At 30.1% G+C, this 14,267-nt stretch overlaps 1 protein-coding gene across 2 annotated transcripts; it reads right to left on the minus strand.

Moving 5' to 3' along the window:
- Positions 1–2,220: 2,220 nt before the first annotated feature.
- LOC109808296 (mediator of RNA polymerase II transcription subunit 19a) lies at positions 2,221–8,529 on the minus strand. Of its 2 annotated transcripts, XM_020371227.3 has the most exons (9): positions 8,374–8,529; positions 8,009–8,142; positions 5,073–5,139; positions 3,892–4,181; positions 3,517–3,732; positions 3,212–3,271; positions 2,940–3,091; positions 2,775–2,841; positions 2,221–2,675 (listed from the first exon to the last, which is right to left on the minus strand). In XM_020371227.3, exons 3-7 carry the CDS (start codon positions 5,101–5,103, stop codon positions 3,041–3,043), a joined length of 648 nt encoding a protein of 215 aa, XP_020226816.1. In that variant the 5' UTR covers positions 5,104–5,139; positions 8,009–8,142; positions 8,374–8,529; the 3' UTR covers positions 2,221–2,675; positions 2,775–2,841; positions 2,940–3,040. The 2 variants fall into 2 exon arrangements, with proteins under 2 accessions (XP_020226816.1, XP_020226814.1); XM_020371225.3 differs by having other exon boundaries at positions 2,221–2,841.
- Between the last annotated feature and the right edge of the window lie 5,738 nt (positions 8,530–14,267).

The raw sequence follows: 14,267 nt of genomic DNA on the forward strand, positions 1-14,267 counted from the left end.
ACAACTACCAATTCTTTACACATGGTGCAAAATCTTCACGTTACTTGCTAAGTAATTCAATGTTGAAATCATTTGGATTATGGTGAGCATTACTACTAACCTATGAAATTATGGTGCCTAATATACCCATCAAAAGAATTATGATGCCTAGTGCTCATAGCACGAGCTATGTTTTTGTAACTTTGGGACTTTCCCAATCAAGTCATTTGGAATTTACGAACAAAATGAAAATGCAAATATCTTAAAGCCAATACTAGTACCTTCACATTTGTGAAACCGTTAAAGTTTTCGTGTTTGTACACCAATAAGTCAAATGTTTCTAACCAAACTCCAGTCTAGGATTTCGTATAAAAATGTTAGGTGAAGAGTCCTGCGTTAAGCAATGATAATCAATATATTTGTGATCATAGATTTTAAAGCAATGAAGTAATTATTAACTTTATGAAAATGTAATTTAGCTATTTATTTTAATAGTTAATGCCACCGTAACTTTATTCTCATTAATTTAATCTTACATTAAATATCAAATTGTGAACAATGGAAAAAACATAATTGTGAGAGGAGAGTCACTAAATATCTCTTAATAAAGATTAGTCATTAATGAAGTTAATAAATATTTTGTACAAATAATATAACTATAATTTTTTTTTGTGTGTGTAGCATTTGTGTATAATACTCATATCTCTACCATTGTGGATGCAATGGGCATACCAATTTGATTATGCTAGAGGCCTAATTGATGTGCCACCTTATGAAACCATATTAATTGACGATCATCAAAGTCAAGAAGAATTAAAATCGTATTTTTGTAATATTAAAGATTTAATTAACCAACGGTACCAATTTCATAGACCAAGTTAATGTTTTACTCGAGAAAACCCTAATTTTGAGTAGAGTCAAGAGTTGTTGGTAGGGAGAGGCTAGGCAATTTGAATTGGTGGAATAGTTTGTGGGCCACCCTATGGATGAGCCCATAGACATTTACTACTAAAGTGACTCGGACTTAAACTCCAGCCTGTACTCCCTACAAGTCTTTATAGGGCTTTTCCCCATTAAATATACAAAGACTTTACCCTTTTATTTATTTATTTATTTTTTGATAAAAAATCCCTTCTCAAACTAATTTACAGAATATACTTTTGAAAAATTGTGTTTAACACTGCTTCAACAAACATAAATTAGTTTTTATAATTTAGTTAATCTAATATCGCAGAAACTAGTTTCAAATCCAGTACAAAAACTAAGACCTGGTGAGCGAGATGGGCTTAGAGAGAAGAAAATGTGATTAAAAGAGGGAGAGAATAGGGGGTGTGTGGTTAGAGAAATAGGGGAGTAGACGAAGAGAAGTGAAGAAGAATAATTTGGGTATTTCAAAATGTGAAAAAAAAAAATAATTTAGTTAGGCTTCCCTTTGTTTTGCCTAAGACGTACTTGTGGACTCTGAATTTTGGGCCTTCTTGATACTATGGCATCAGTTAGTTCTATTTTTAAATGTTACAATAACTTGACATAGTACGCTAATACAAATACAAAAATGATACATCTAACGTTCCCAAGGTTCATAGTTGAATCTTTAAATATTCATTATTGAAACATAGAAATAGGTCATGTCATATGGTCCAGTTGAGCACCATTTGTAGATTGATTCACGCCAAATCGATTGTTCAATAAAACAGGCATTTGTTGACCCAAAAAATAAAACAGAACCTGCATTCAATATATTCATTTTATGCAAGATTCATTTTTATTTTTTCTAACTCTTTGCTTAAACGTGTTCGTAATTGAAAAATGGTTTGAAAATCAGCTCATTTCAGTACAGGACTAAAACAAGGATATTTAAGACCTTAATCAACATTTGAGTTAACAACTTTTAATAAAATAAAATATATTTAACAAAAACATTTTTTTTTGGTAAAACATCAAATACTAAACTTATAAAAACAAATTTAGAAATGAAATCATTTCCAATTAATAAAATAGGTAAATTATTCCTAACATTTCCTTTTTTGAAAATAAAGAAATAATATATCTATATCAAGACAAATTAATTATAACTACTTATCAAATCCAATAGTTTACCATTAATTATTACCTCACATTATAATCAGGAATTATACAAAATTCTGAAACATTTTTAAAAATAATATAACTTCATAAAAACATTCTTAGCACAATATTATTTTCATAGCAAATACAAATTTTATTAGAATATATACAACATTATCAAGATATTTGAGACCTATACAATAAAATATATGATCACTAATCAGTGAAGATATGTCTACATCCTTAGTCCTGTTGTGGGTAGAGGATCTTTTGCAGTACAAAAATGTTGCTATGGCATAAAACACTAACTAAAATGTAGTGAGTTAACACTAGCCATTTCTTGGAGAGGCACGTCTCATCCCATCTCATTCAAAGGTAATTGATGAACCTTGTATTTGATTGTAGTGTAACCATACTCAACACACACAAATAGTGGAAATGCTAGAGGTTAAGGCATACATTACATTATATGGGGGAACGCAATCAATGTACATAGCCCCCATAGCTAGTTATCCTAAACAAGAAGCTATTAGCTCTAGTTTAAGCTATTAATTAGTTTAGAACACTACAAATTATTTTTTAAGATCAAAACAATGCATACATGTTGAGATATCCAGTGCGCCAATAGACTGGGAAAAAGAAGACCAAAGTTTTGCAAATCACTGGCAAGTGTATAAGGTAATTGTTATTGTACAAAAGAAAAAAAGTTTATCTTCATCAAATTTTACCTGCATCCCTTTCCTACATCAGGTGAATTCACCATCATGATAATCATTAGTCAGATCACTAGCTACCCTGCAAGAAAATAGAACACATTGTTATTACTACATATTACTAAGCTGTCTACAATGCCTGAAGATAAATTTAAGATTGTGACAAATATAATGAAGTACCTCAAGAAATCTGATAATGTCAATTGAAACACCCCTCCAAATTTTTAACAAATGACAACAACCAATTAAGGAAAAGAAGTGAACTACTGTGTGAAACCATTTTAGCCAGCAACCTTAATTGCCCCCAATTGATCAATTTTTGAGCTCTTATGCTGCAATGAAATTAAGAAATTCACAGAGAAGTTCATTAAAAGAATCATCAGGTGTGTATAAAAGAGAGAAAAAAAACAATTGAAAGGTTATCCCGAGATAAAATTTCTTTCCTTTATTACCTTACTCTTTTTGTGTTTGTGCACATGATTAACATCATCATCTCCATCATGCTTCCTTTTCTGAAATATAGTGAGTTAACAAAAGATTAATAAATAGAACTAAACGCCTGCAACATGTCCAAATAGTATGTCCATCATCAGAACTTAAGTCACAAAACAATTGAGGGTTAAAATCATCAGCGCAACAAAATTCATAAAGTCAATATGTAGAGTTAATTCGCAATGTTATGGCATGAAAGGACTTTTAGAACACTTTTTACTCTCGATGTGAACAATGTGGATGCAGTCATCAAAAACTTCTCAACCTTTTCATGGTGTTTCTTCGAGTGATCAGCACCGGAATCACGATGCCCACTTTTATCTTTCTTTTTGTCCTTGTCCTTGTCTTTGCTACGGTCCTTATGACGATGCTTGTGCTTCTTATGCTCCTTGTCCTTGTCTTTGTGCTTCTTATGCTTCTTCTCCTTCTCTTTATTCTCACCTTTTGATTTTCCTGCAATAGTTGGAATCCCTTTCTCTGCCTATTAGGAAAAAAGAAAAAGGAATAAGTTCATGTATATATTAAAAAAAAAAAAAAAAAAACACGTTCAACTATCTTTTTAGAAGAAAAAAGTGATAGCATATCAATTAATTTCAGCAAGAAAGAAAATTAAGTATAATCAAATCACAGAATTTCTTACAGCAGGCAAATCAATGGGAGCCGTTTCCCTGAGTTGAAAGGTTTCCTTGAGGACATCTAGATCAAAAGGCTGTATGCGAGCATTAGTATCTCTGTAGGAAGATGTATTCTGAATAAGTTGATCCAATTGCATCCCATCTCCTTTTCTTATTTCTGTGTCTCCTACAACATTGTGAAGGTAGTGTGTGTCCGCAATTGACACAGGGAGTGACCTCTTGCAGAAAAACTCATAGTGGGGTATTAATTTGAAATGACTTATTAGATCCACAGCACTTGTCAATTCCCTTGGTCCTGATGGAACAAAAAACACTGTTAATATTGAACAAAAATAAACAAACAAAAACTTACTTTAATTTTTTTAAAAAAGGGATGCTCGCAGGGTAATTTCCATTGTATAACTCAAAATCCTGAACATGCTTATAGCATTTTATTTCAATATTTTCCAATTTCTTTTTATCCAATAAATTCAGCCATATACCAGAAAATAATCAAATTTAAGCACTTACAAAAATATTAATAGCAAATTATGAGTTCCTGTAAATATAACATTTTTTCTATGCAGGTTCACACATAAAGCTGTTACGTACCAAAGTTGAAGAGTAGAGTAAAATAAATGGTTTATCATCCTTGTACAAAAATATATAATGAGCATGTTGAAATCAAGTTTAAGCTTAAAAGAGAAAAATGTATGACAAATCTATATGTCAATGCCAATAGTATAATACTAATTAGTAAGAAACACCAATTTCACAAAAAATTGTAGCTGGAAATAATTCACCCTCATGCTATCCTTCAGCCTTACAAATCTGTCACTGTCATCTTATCAACCCGGCTTATTAGTATAATTGGAGTACAAAGAATTTTTACTATTTTATATCATAAGTCTAACAAAAATTCAGTCTGATTACTTAATATATTATCCCTTTCCTGGCACTAATTGTCAAAGTTAAAATTCTGCTATAGGAGCAAAAGAAGATATCATTCAAGTTAAGAATATTAACTGACTAAAAAATTAACCAAGTATCATCAATTGGATAACAAATATGGTCAATGCCATGCAGATAGAAAATCAGGATTAGCATATATAATATGTGAATAATACAATATTAGACAACAATGATTTGTATAAAATAACAACTATAACATAGAAAATGTACAACACTAATGTAACAAATTTTATACCTCCTCCAAACTTTTTTCCTTCAGGATCCATGAGTCAATCTTTCATGAGCCGTTGAACCAAAATCAACTGCAAAAAGTCAATTACATAACACAAGGTATCTCATCAATGAATGTCAAATGAAAACATATTCGCAAGATATCAAAATGCGTATAGGTTCTGCATGTAAGGCCAGGGATCTTTTTAATAAAAATATAGAAGAAAAAAATAGGGAAAGTACAACCAGAGTTGCCCCATCGCTCTAAAAACAATGCATGCACTGTGGAATTTTACATTTGTAACAGGAAGTGGCAGCCACTGGCAGAAAAACTCATAACATGGATATAATTTGAAATGATTAATAAGATGCCCAGAGTTGCCATGCCAGCTAATGGACAGTCACTATTCTTTCTTGTATCATATCCAAAGTCAATGTTCATGAATGACCTATTAAACTGTTCACCTATCACCCATGCAGTCCAAAAACGAATTACACTTATTGTAGAACCTTTTTTTTTCCTTCTTTTGCAAAACGACAAATATTATGTATGGCTTAGGAGGTGAACAACCACGAATCCTACTAGTTACCACTTTACCATCACAGCAGTCTAAAAGAGATTAGCATAAAAATTCAAAAGTGTTGTAACTTGTCATAAACTAAAAGAACTTTTTAAAACTTATTAGGAACACAATGAAGTATACCATGTCTCTTCATATCTCAACAGCTATGAAGCACGGATACTTCAATTTGCTTCACGTATCCGTATCCGATACGTATCCGACACGATACTCTTGGATACTTCACCGATACGTGTCAATGAAGTATCCTAGCCTTTAAAAATATTATAAAAATTTTATTCAATTTTGATACTTTCATATACTTCACCGATACTTATTAGTGATATATATCAATAAAGTGTTCAAATTTTTGAAAAATTATGAAATATCCATTACGGCTAAATAAGATATTTAAACATGTTTAATATAGAAACATAAAACTATTGGTCCTTGATGAACACGTATCTTACAAGTGTCGTATCCTATATATTTTTAAATAATCGTATCGCCGTATCGGATACGTGTCGTATCCGATACGCGTATCGTATCGGTGCATCATAGCTCAACAGTAATCAAATTATCCTCTGGTAAATTACTCGAAGTAGGCTACTAAGACATTTCAGAAACATTTTACTTGTATCACAAACCCTAAAAGTTAAATAAGATTGACCAAGAAGCATATCCGGTACAAGTCTATCAGGAATGGATATTTTACACCCACACTATTAATGAGATTTAAAAAATTGAGGCCTGCAAGATATTTAGGAAACCTAGCATTCGAACAAAACACCATATAATCTGAGTCACAAACCCTAAAATAAAAGTGTGACATCAATTGACTAAAAGTGTTCCTAGAACAAGTCCAACAGGAAAGATTATTCTATGCCCACAATAATCTGCAAGTAGAGAACGCACACATAATTGTTCTCTTTGCTAGTTCATCTTTTTTTTCCCCTATTTCTGCAAATTTAATATTTCAAAAACCAAAGGTCAGAAAATCTTGCCAGAGAATCCCACATCGCTCATGAAATCATCACCAAATTAGGGATTTTTTAATTTCTCAAAAGGGGAAAAGAAATCTCAACTTTGCTCCCCCCCGCACCCCCAAAAAAAGGTGTTCTGAGGGCAAATTTCAAAACGCCTCACTGTAGTGCCTAACTCTAAAAACACTATAGCAGGTTAGCAAAAAGTGGGATGACCACTATTTTAAATATCATTATAATTATAATATACAAAGCAAATCATTTATACTACACATAAATACTCAAAACAGGAAAAAAATATTAAAGAAAATCTTGATAAATAATAAGTCACAGTTTACAGACACAATCACCATTATGGAGTAAAAAATGAAATATGTTGGTGAAATTAATAGAAAAAGGACATAACAAATTAGATTTAAAAAATAAGGAAGACTTGAATTAGGAAGTCTATAGGAAGAAGAAAGAACAGAACACAGGATTAAAAATAGTCCTGCAAAGTGTGAAGGAATAGAGGTGTCAAAACAGAGCTTATTACGGATTAAAAAATGGGGTTTTGAAGTTTATATCTTGGTAAAGCTGTTACAACAGCGCGCGAAAAGCAGTTATTTTTGCCGTTATGGCCACGACTAATGATTGAAAATCACTCCCCTATTTGAATCCCGTATAGTGCCTGAAAAGTCGTTGTTTTTGCAGTTATTGCCACTATAGCGTGCCTTTATAGTGCACTATTGACTACCATGCTTAAAACTTAGATGATTAGTTGTAACTAGATTCATTTCGCTTAAACTAATAACTCAAATTCATGTTTTTCCCTTTTTATTCAATAGGGTGACAAAACTTGATTGGTTAGGCTTTGAAAAGATAAAAGTTTCTGCTTTCAAAAAAGGGAAAACTCAATCATGACCTGCAGAGGAAGTATGCACAAATTTTACAAGAAACGTCAAGAATTCAAACCCTAGAGCCACCAATTATAAGAAGGATTTACCTAACCACCACCTTGACAACATGTTATTGTTAGTCCTCAAAAGAGGACAAAATGAATTAGGGGAAAAAATCCCAGAAAGAAAACACTGCAACTCACACAAACCAATATGAATTTTGAAACACTTAACTAATCTCAAACAATTTTCAATAATTTGCTTGTTTTCAGCCAAAATTCGTTTTCTAATCCCCATTCTCTCACACTTTTCAACTTCCAGATTATTAAAATTCATACGTAACGTTCCAAAAAAAAAAAAAAAAAAAAAAAAAACCAACGAATTCAAAAGCTAATCAAAAAGTGTCGTTGTGAAGAATACTCCAAGTCTCCACCATACACAAGCACACCCCAAAAGATACAAACCTTCATTACGTAAGTAAACAAACAAGCAAGCAAACAAACAACTCGTAAAGGAATCGAACCAGTGAAGAAAACTCACATGAAGTATGGCGAATTATGGGTTTCGTAGGAAACAAAAAACCCCTTCCGAATTCTCGCGAACCAAACCCACGCAACCACGCCAATCTGGAACCTTCTCGACCTTCGACCACCCAACAAAAATTTCCGCGGAAGCTGCGCAAAATTGAAATTGTTTAAGCGAAAAAGGCCACAATTAGCAAAAGGGTACTCGAGATTGTTGAGAAAAGAGGAACCATTTTTTTGCGCGGGAAAAACTGCGTGAAAATTGGAATTGACCCATGAAAGAGCAATGAAACCTCGAAAAGTGAAGATCCAAACAGTGGAAGAAGAAGAAGAAGAAGAAGAAGAAGAAGAAAAGAAGAAGAAGAAGATTTGGGTCCTCACATAAGCACGTAAATAGAAGATCTTTGGATTCAGTTCTGGAACAAACTAATTTTCCTTCGTTGCTCCCTTGTGTTTTTTCTCTCTCTTCTTTCACTGTTAAAAAAAACAGCAAAACCCAAAATTCTCTTTTCTTCTAATGCCGATGCCAGTTGCCACCTCTTAATTTTTATTGAGCCCTAAGTTTCTGTGAAATATCCATTTTACCCTTGGCTAATGCGAGTGCTATTGGATCAGGTGTCAATTTTCTGTTTTTGTTTTTTCATAGTAGACTGGTGAAATTTGGGCATTATCCACACAAATTGTATACCAAACCAAAGTACAAGAATGTAGAACAACCGCATCTTGTTTAAGGTGACGATCATTTCACACGAAGGTGCATGACCAAACCATGTAGAGTTATGATCATAAGTTGTGACATAGTCCACGTGCTTTTAGGGTTTTTTATTTAATTTAAAAAGTTGTTTTTGAATGGATTTTTCTTTTGTAAACTTCATTTCGTTCCAATCATATTTATCAAGTTGGCTAAATAATACTATATTGGTCTAGGGTTTTCTTTAGTGTATGGTAATAATAAACGATATATAATGTAATTGTCATAACATTGGTAATTACTTATATATTCAACATCTATTATCGAATAGTTACTAATATTATATTTATTATTTTATGTTATTAAGGACTCACATCAAATATTTATGTTTAAAATAAAATTATTTTTAATAGTTTCCAATTTTTGCATCAAATACGAACACGCAATCAAATGCTCACTTTGATGCTCTAAAATTTATAAGAAAGTTCGTACATTGATTTTCTTCTCGAAGTACATGAAACAACTATACATCCATTTTTTATTTAGGTTATGTAATATTTCAAAATTTTCAAAATAAATTAATAAAGGTTTTAAAATAATTATCTAATTGGAATATAAAAGATTTAGTGGTGGGTAATTGAAAATATTTTATTTTATTATCTAAGAAAGAATATTTTGAAATTAATTAATATTTAATTATAAGAGATGAGTAATTAATTATATTAAAATTGTTTTTACTAATGGGCTAAATGCATGTTATAAATTTTAGGGTTTTCTTATATATAAAATAATAAATTAGGGTTATCTCTCATATTTTAAATTTCACGTTTTTGTCATCTGAAGAGGAAAAAGAACAGTAGCAAAACAAAGAGAAGTGAAAAAAATCATTGTCTAATTCAGATATCTACTAGGCAATGATTTTTGAATTACAACCGAAGATTTGTTTATCGTTGGATCAAGCTAATTTTTTAACAATAGGTTCGTAGAATGTGATTATTCATTTTCAATGGTTGAATTGTCCGAAGGAGGTCTACAGTTGAAGAAAAATGTTTTGAGTTACAACATTATTTTTGGACGTTTTCATCATGTTTATCATTAAGGAGAGAGAATCAAAGGTAGTTAAAGACAACTTTGGAGATCCACACCCAACATTTGGCCTCCATCGAGGTAAGTGGGAGGGGTGTGGGTTATTTATGGGTAGCGGGATTGACCTTAAATCTCGTTTTGTTGTGCATAATGCATGACAAGGAAATCCCAAGCTAGATTATGACTTGTGAATTGGTATTGTGTGATTGTTTTGATGTGCTCTGAGTATGATAAATAAGTAGTCACATTTGTAATATCTATTATTGCCTATGTGATCATGAATTTGTGATTGTTTAAGGGTTCCTGTGGGAACCCAAAGGATTGAATAAATTGAAATAGCATGAGTAATGAATGATAGGTTAAAAGACAATCTTAAATTCCTCAAGTTTTAAGTTTTGATGTTAACAAATAAAGAAGTTCTTAATCAACAATATAGAGTTTTTAAAACAACTAAGACGAACCTTCTAAGAAGCAATCCGTCAGCAAGACGAATACTTATATAAGATGAAAGTTGCATTAAAACAACTTTGATATTGACTAATATGAACCCTTAGTCATAAAAAGACATATGCATTAAATCTTGATCATTTACAATCTCTAAACAATAAATTGATTATGCCTGAATGTTTCCTTAATATATCGTATTTAAAAATACTCACTTGATATCAACATTTTACAAAAAGGAAAAAAAATACATGTTTTGCATTAGAAAAAGGCAAACAAATCCTTACAAACACGAAAAGTTACTATCAAAAGTCATTTCATCACTACAACATCTTGACACACGCATGACTACCTACTTGGTACCCAAAAGGTGATAACTAACTTCTTCGATTAGATAAGAAGTGACAATTTGATGTATGTATTTAATGCAAACATTTATTACACCAATAAATATTTCTCTCCTCAAGAAGCAAATTGTGAAGACAAAGAAAACAATCCATGAGAGAGAAACTCAAGAATTTGCAACGATCAATTTTTATTGAAGTCTTATATAAGGAAGTTTGAAGTTTAGAAAGATATGACAACAAAAATGGAATATTATTTTTTCATTCTTTCTATAATCAACTTTGTACTTAACTTGTTGTATCACATATTGAAAGGAAGACGAAGCAACTCTGTAAACCTTTTATAACATTGAGTTATTAGGTTTGAACTTGAAAATGCTTCTCTATAAAAGAATACTTGATATTGAAGCCTGAATAGGTTTTGTGTAAAATGAATACTTAGGTAATTTTTATTGAAGACAAAGAAAGCAAGCTATGAGGGAGAAGCTCAAAAATTTGCAATGGTCATTTTTATTAAAGTCTTATATAAGGAAGTTTGAAGTTTAGAAAGATATGACAACAATCCAAAAATGGAATATTATTTTTTCATTCTTTCTATAATCAACTTTGTACTTAACTTGTTGTATCATATCTTGAAAGGAAGACGAAACAACTCTGTAAACCTTTTATAACTTTGTGTTATTGGGTTTGAGCTTGAAAATGTTTCTCTGTAAAAGAATACTCGATATTGAAGCCTGAAGAGGTTTTGTGTAAAATGAATACTTAGGTAGTTGCTTGAAAATGCAAGTCAAAAAATACTTAAGGTTGAGCCAAAAGTGACTTGGTAAATAATACTTGTATCTTTTATAAGATAATGGAATTTGATCTAATTGGATCAAGAATTGGACATAGTCTTAGTGGTTGAGACGAACTAGTAAAATCTCTAAGTTTGTTCTTTGTTTCGTTTTGCTTTCTCCTATCCGTTACACTACTACTTCATTGCTTTGTGAAAAAATGCGAGTATTTGAGTAACACTATTCAAACCCCCTGTTAGTGTCTTTCTTTTGTCTATAGTTTAGTATTCGAGCTTAGTCTTTGACGAGGTTGAACACCTAACAGTACTAAAAATAAAGATCCTAAAATGAGAAGTAGTGAAAACGGTTAGGGTTATCTATGGTTAGGTTATTCCATTTTAGTTGTGGATCCAGCAGGCGCATATGACATGAAAGTGATAAGGGTTGATTTGGTAAGGTAAAGTCATTTGGACTGCTCATGTATATTAGGTGATCTTTGTAGGTGAATGTGTGATGACACATTAGTAAAATGTATGCATTGGTTGAATATCTTATTGTATGATATTTACTTTGTGTGAGTTTGATTATTTGGTGTGTAACTTTCAAATGGATTGTTGTTCTAAGGATTGTTGTATGATGTGAACCTTGTGTTGTTGGTTTGAAGGTTTACATGTGGGTGAGTAGTATAAATGTTTTTATTTCTATACTTACTTTCTCTTTTGAATCTAGCTTACCCTTACTTGTTTTCATGTGGTGTGGACTGCAACGTTTATACTTGGTATGAGAGCAAAATCAAAATAGATTGTAGAGGACTATAGTGGAGGCCGATAATGGTGATTTTGGATGTTTGTACTACCCTTTTTGTGGTAGTTGTATAGTTATGCTTAGCTGATGCTTAGGTCATATATTTGACTCTTATTGGATGATTGTACTTATATTATTTATATTTCTATATATGTTTTTACTTATATATGCATATGTTATATAGTACATATCTAGATATTTACAAATGTATGACTTTAAGAGTAGATTTTTCGCTATTAGTTGATGATTCCACGAAATATAACGATCAAGAGGGATCGTTACAAAATACACTTTGTATAGGTAATAAAAAAAATGAATAAATTTTAAATTTGCCATCTAAAACATGCCTTACTCAAATTAAATTGGAAAACAAAAAAACATTTGGAATATTATTATATATGTGTGAGTCTCCTAGACTAGAATGCTACTTTAAAATTGCTTTATATAGTGGTCATTCTTATATTATATCTATTTAATTCTTTCTTTTTTCTTTATTGAGGTACAACTTTATGTGTAGTATTAATGTCACCTTTCAAATAGTTTAAGGTACAATTATTTATCTTTTGCTCATTAAAGTACTCTATTTGTCGCCCTTTATATATGTTCCTATGCATGAGGGTGCAAAAGGTCATTACCTCTAAAAATCAAATTTAATACTACTATTGAGTTAGACCTACAAATAAGATTATGAATTTTCTTATGACTTTAATTAATCAATTTGCATGTATTACACATACACATCGAAACAATTACAAAATTTATATATATTTGTTATACATAAATTTCTTCTCCTTTTTTATTAATAATCTTAAGATTATGAATTTTTTTGATGATTTTAATTAATCAATTTGCATGTATACACATACACATCGAGTAACCTATTTGGCATAAGAGGATTGTGTGTGACCAACATATGAAAAAAAGCCATACAAAGTCAAAGAAATATCCATTACATTTATCTTATAGTAATAATAGAGATTGAGTATCGATTATATTTTTCAATAACTTTCAATTAAATAATAATAATTTTTAAAATTCATCGTTCAATTGAAAGTATCTTTCACTTGCACCATATATACATATTTTATATTAATTTAAAATTATTTAACATCTCATTCATATAAATCAATTAAAATCAACAAAATATATACTTTTTAAAATGTGAATAATTTGATTACTTTTCTACTATTTAAATCTTTAAAAAAATTCAACACAAACATTTAAAACTAATATAAGATTTAAATATAATTTTAGTTCTTGTACAATAAACGTGTTTTGATTTTAGTCTCTATAAGTTTTTTTCATTATTTTTTATTTTCTAAAATTTAGAGTTGTTGTTTTTGTTCCTAAAATATGAGCAAATTTTGATTTTAGTCCTTATAATTTTTTTTTTTGATTTTTATCCTCTAAAACCTAAAGTCACTATTATTGGTCCTTAATATTCATTTGAAGGTAAATAACTAATATTTGTTTTAAAAATTAAAAAAAAACTAGAAGTGTTACATACTAACATGGCATCAAATACAATTATGAGTATTACTAAGAATGATCACTTGAACATACAATAAACACAAAAGTAATTAACAAAGATAAAAAAATAATAGACACTAAAAACAACAATTTCAATGTTAAAGAGATAAATTCTTTTTATAGAGACCAAAATAAAAAATAACTTATTTTACATAGAATAAAAACATATTAAAATTATAATATAAATTATAATTTAATAATAACATGATAACATTTATGTTTAATAAAGTGTTATTAATAATACAATAATTGATTAAAATTACACTCCTAATATACAAATGTTGTGTACTCACAAGGGTGAAATATAAATAGACTCATGATAATTTATAGACTTAAATATAATTTTAGTCTCTCAAATTTAAAGTAAATTTATTTTTAATCTCTCAAATTTAAAATTAGTCTTTTTAATTTTGCAATTTCAAAATATTTTGATTTAATATTTGTATTCATATTTTATTAGAAAATTTGTCAAATTCTGTCGTATAAAATCTATCTACTGATTTATCTCTTAGTAAAAATGTCACATTAACTCTATATAATTATTCCTGTCACTTTTAGATATATTATTGATGAATTGAAGAGTTAAAATAATTTTTTTAAAAA

Source organism: Cajanus cajan, chromosome 5, assembly GCF_000230855.2.
Source record: "Cajanus cajan strain Asha chromosome 5, NIPB_CcT2T_4, whole genome shotgun sequence".
Lineage (NCBI taxonomy): Eukaryota > Viridiplantae > Streptophyta > Magnoliopsida > Fabales > Fabaceae > Cajanus > Cajanus cajan.

Bases quoted from the DNA above. Each gene is read 5' to 3' on its own strand.
- LOC109808296 (XM_020371227.3), bottom strand. From the start codon at position 5,103: ATGGATCCTGAAGGAAAAAAGTTTGGAGGAG. The intron at 4,182-5,072 runs GTATAAAATTTG...TTGTTCCATCAG, and splicing joins AGGAAAAAAGTTTGGAGGAG to GACCAAGGGAATTGACAAGT. The intron at 3,733-3,891 runs GTAAGAAATTCT...TTTTCCTAATAG, and splicing joins CTCCCATTGATTTGCCTGCT to GCAGAGAAAGGGATTCCAAC.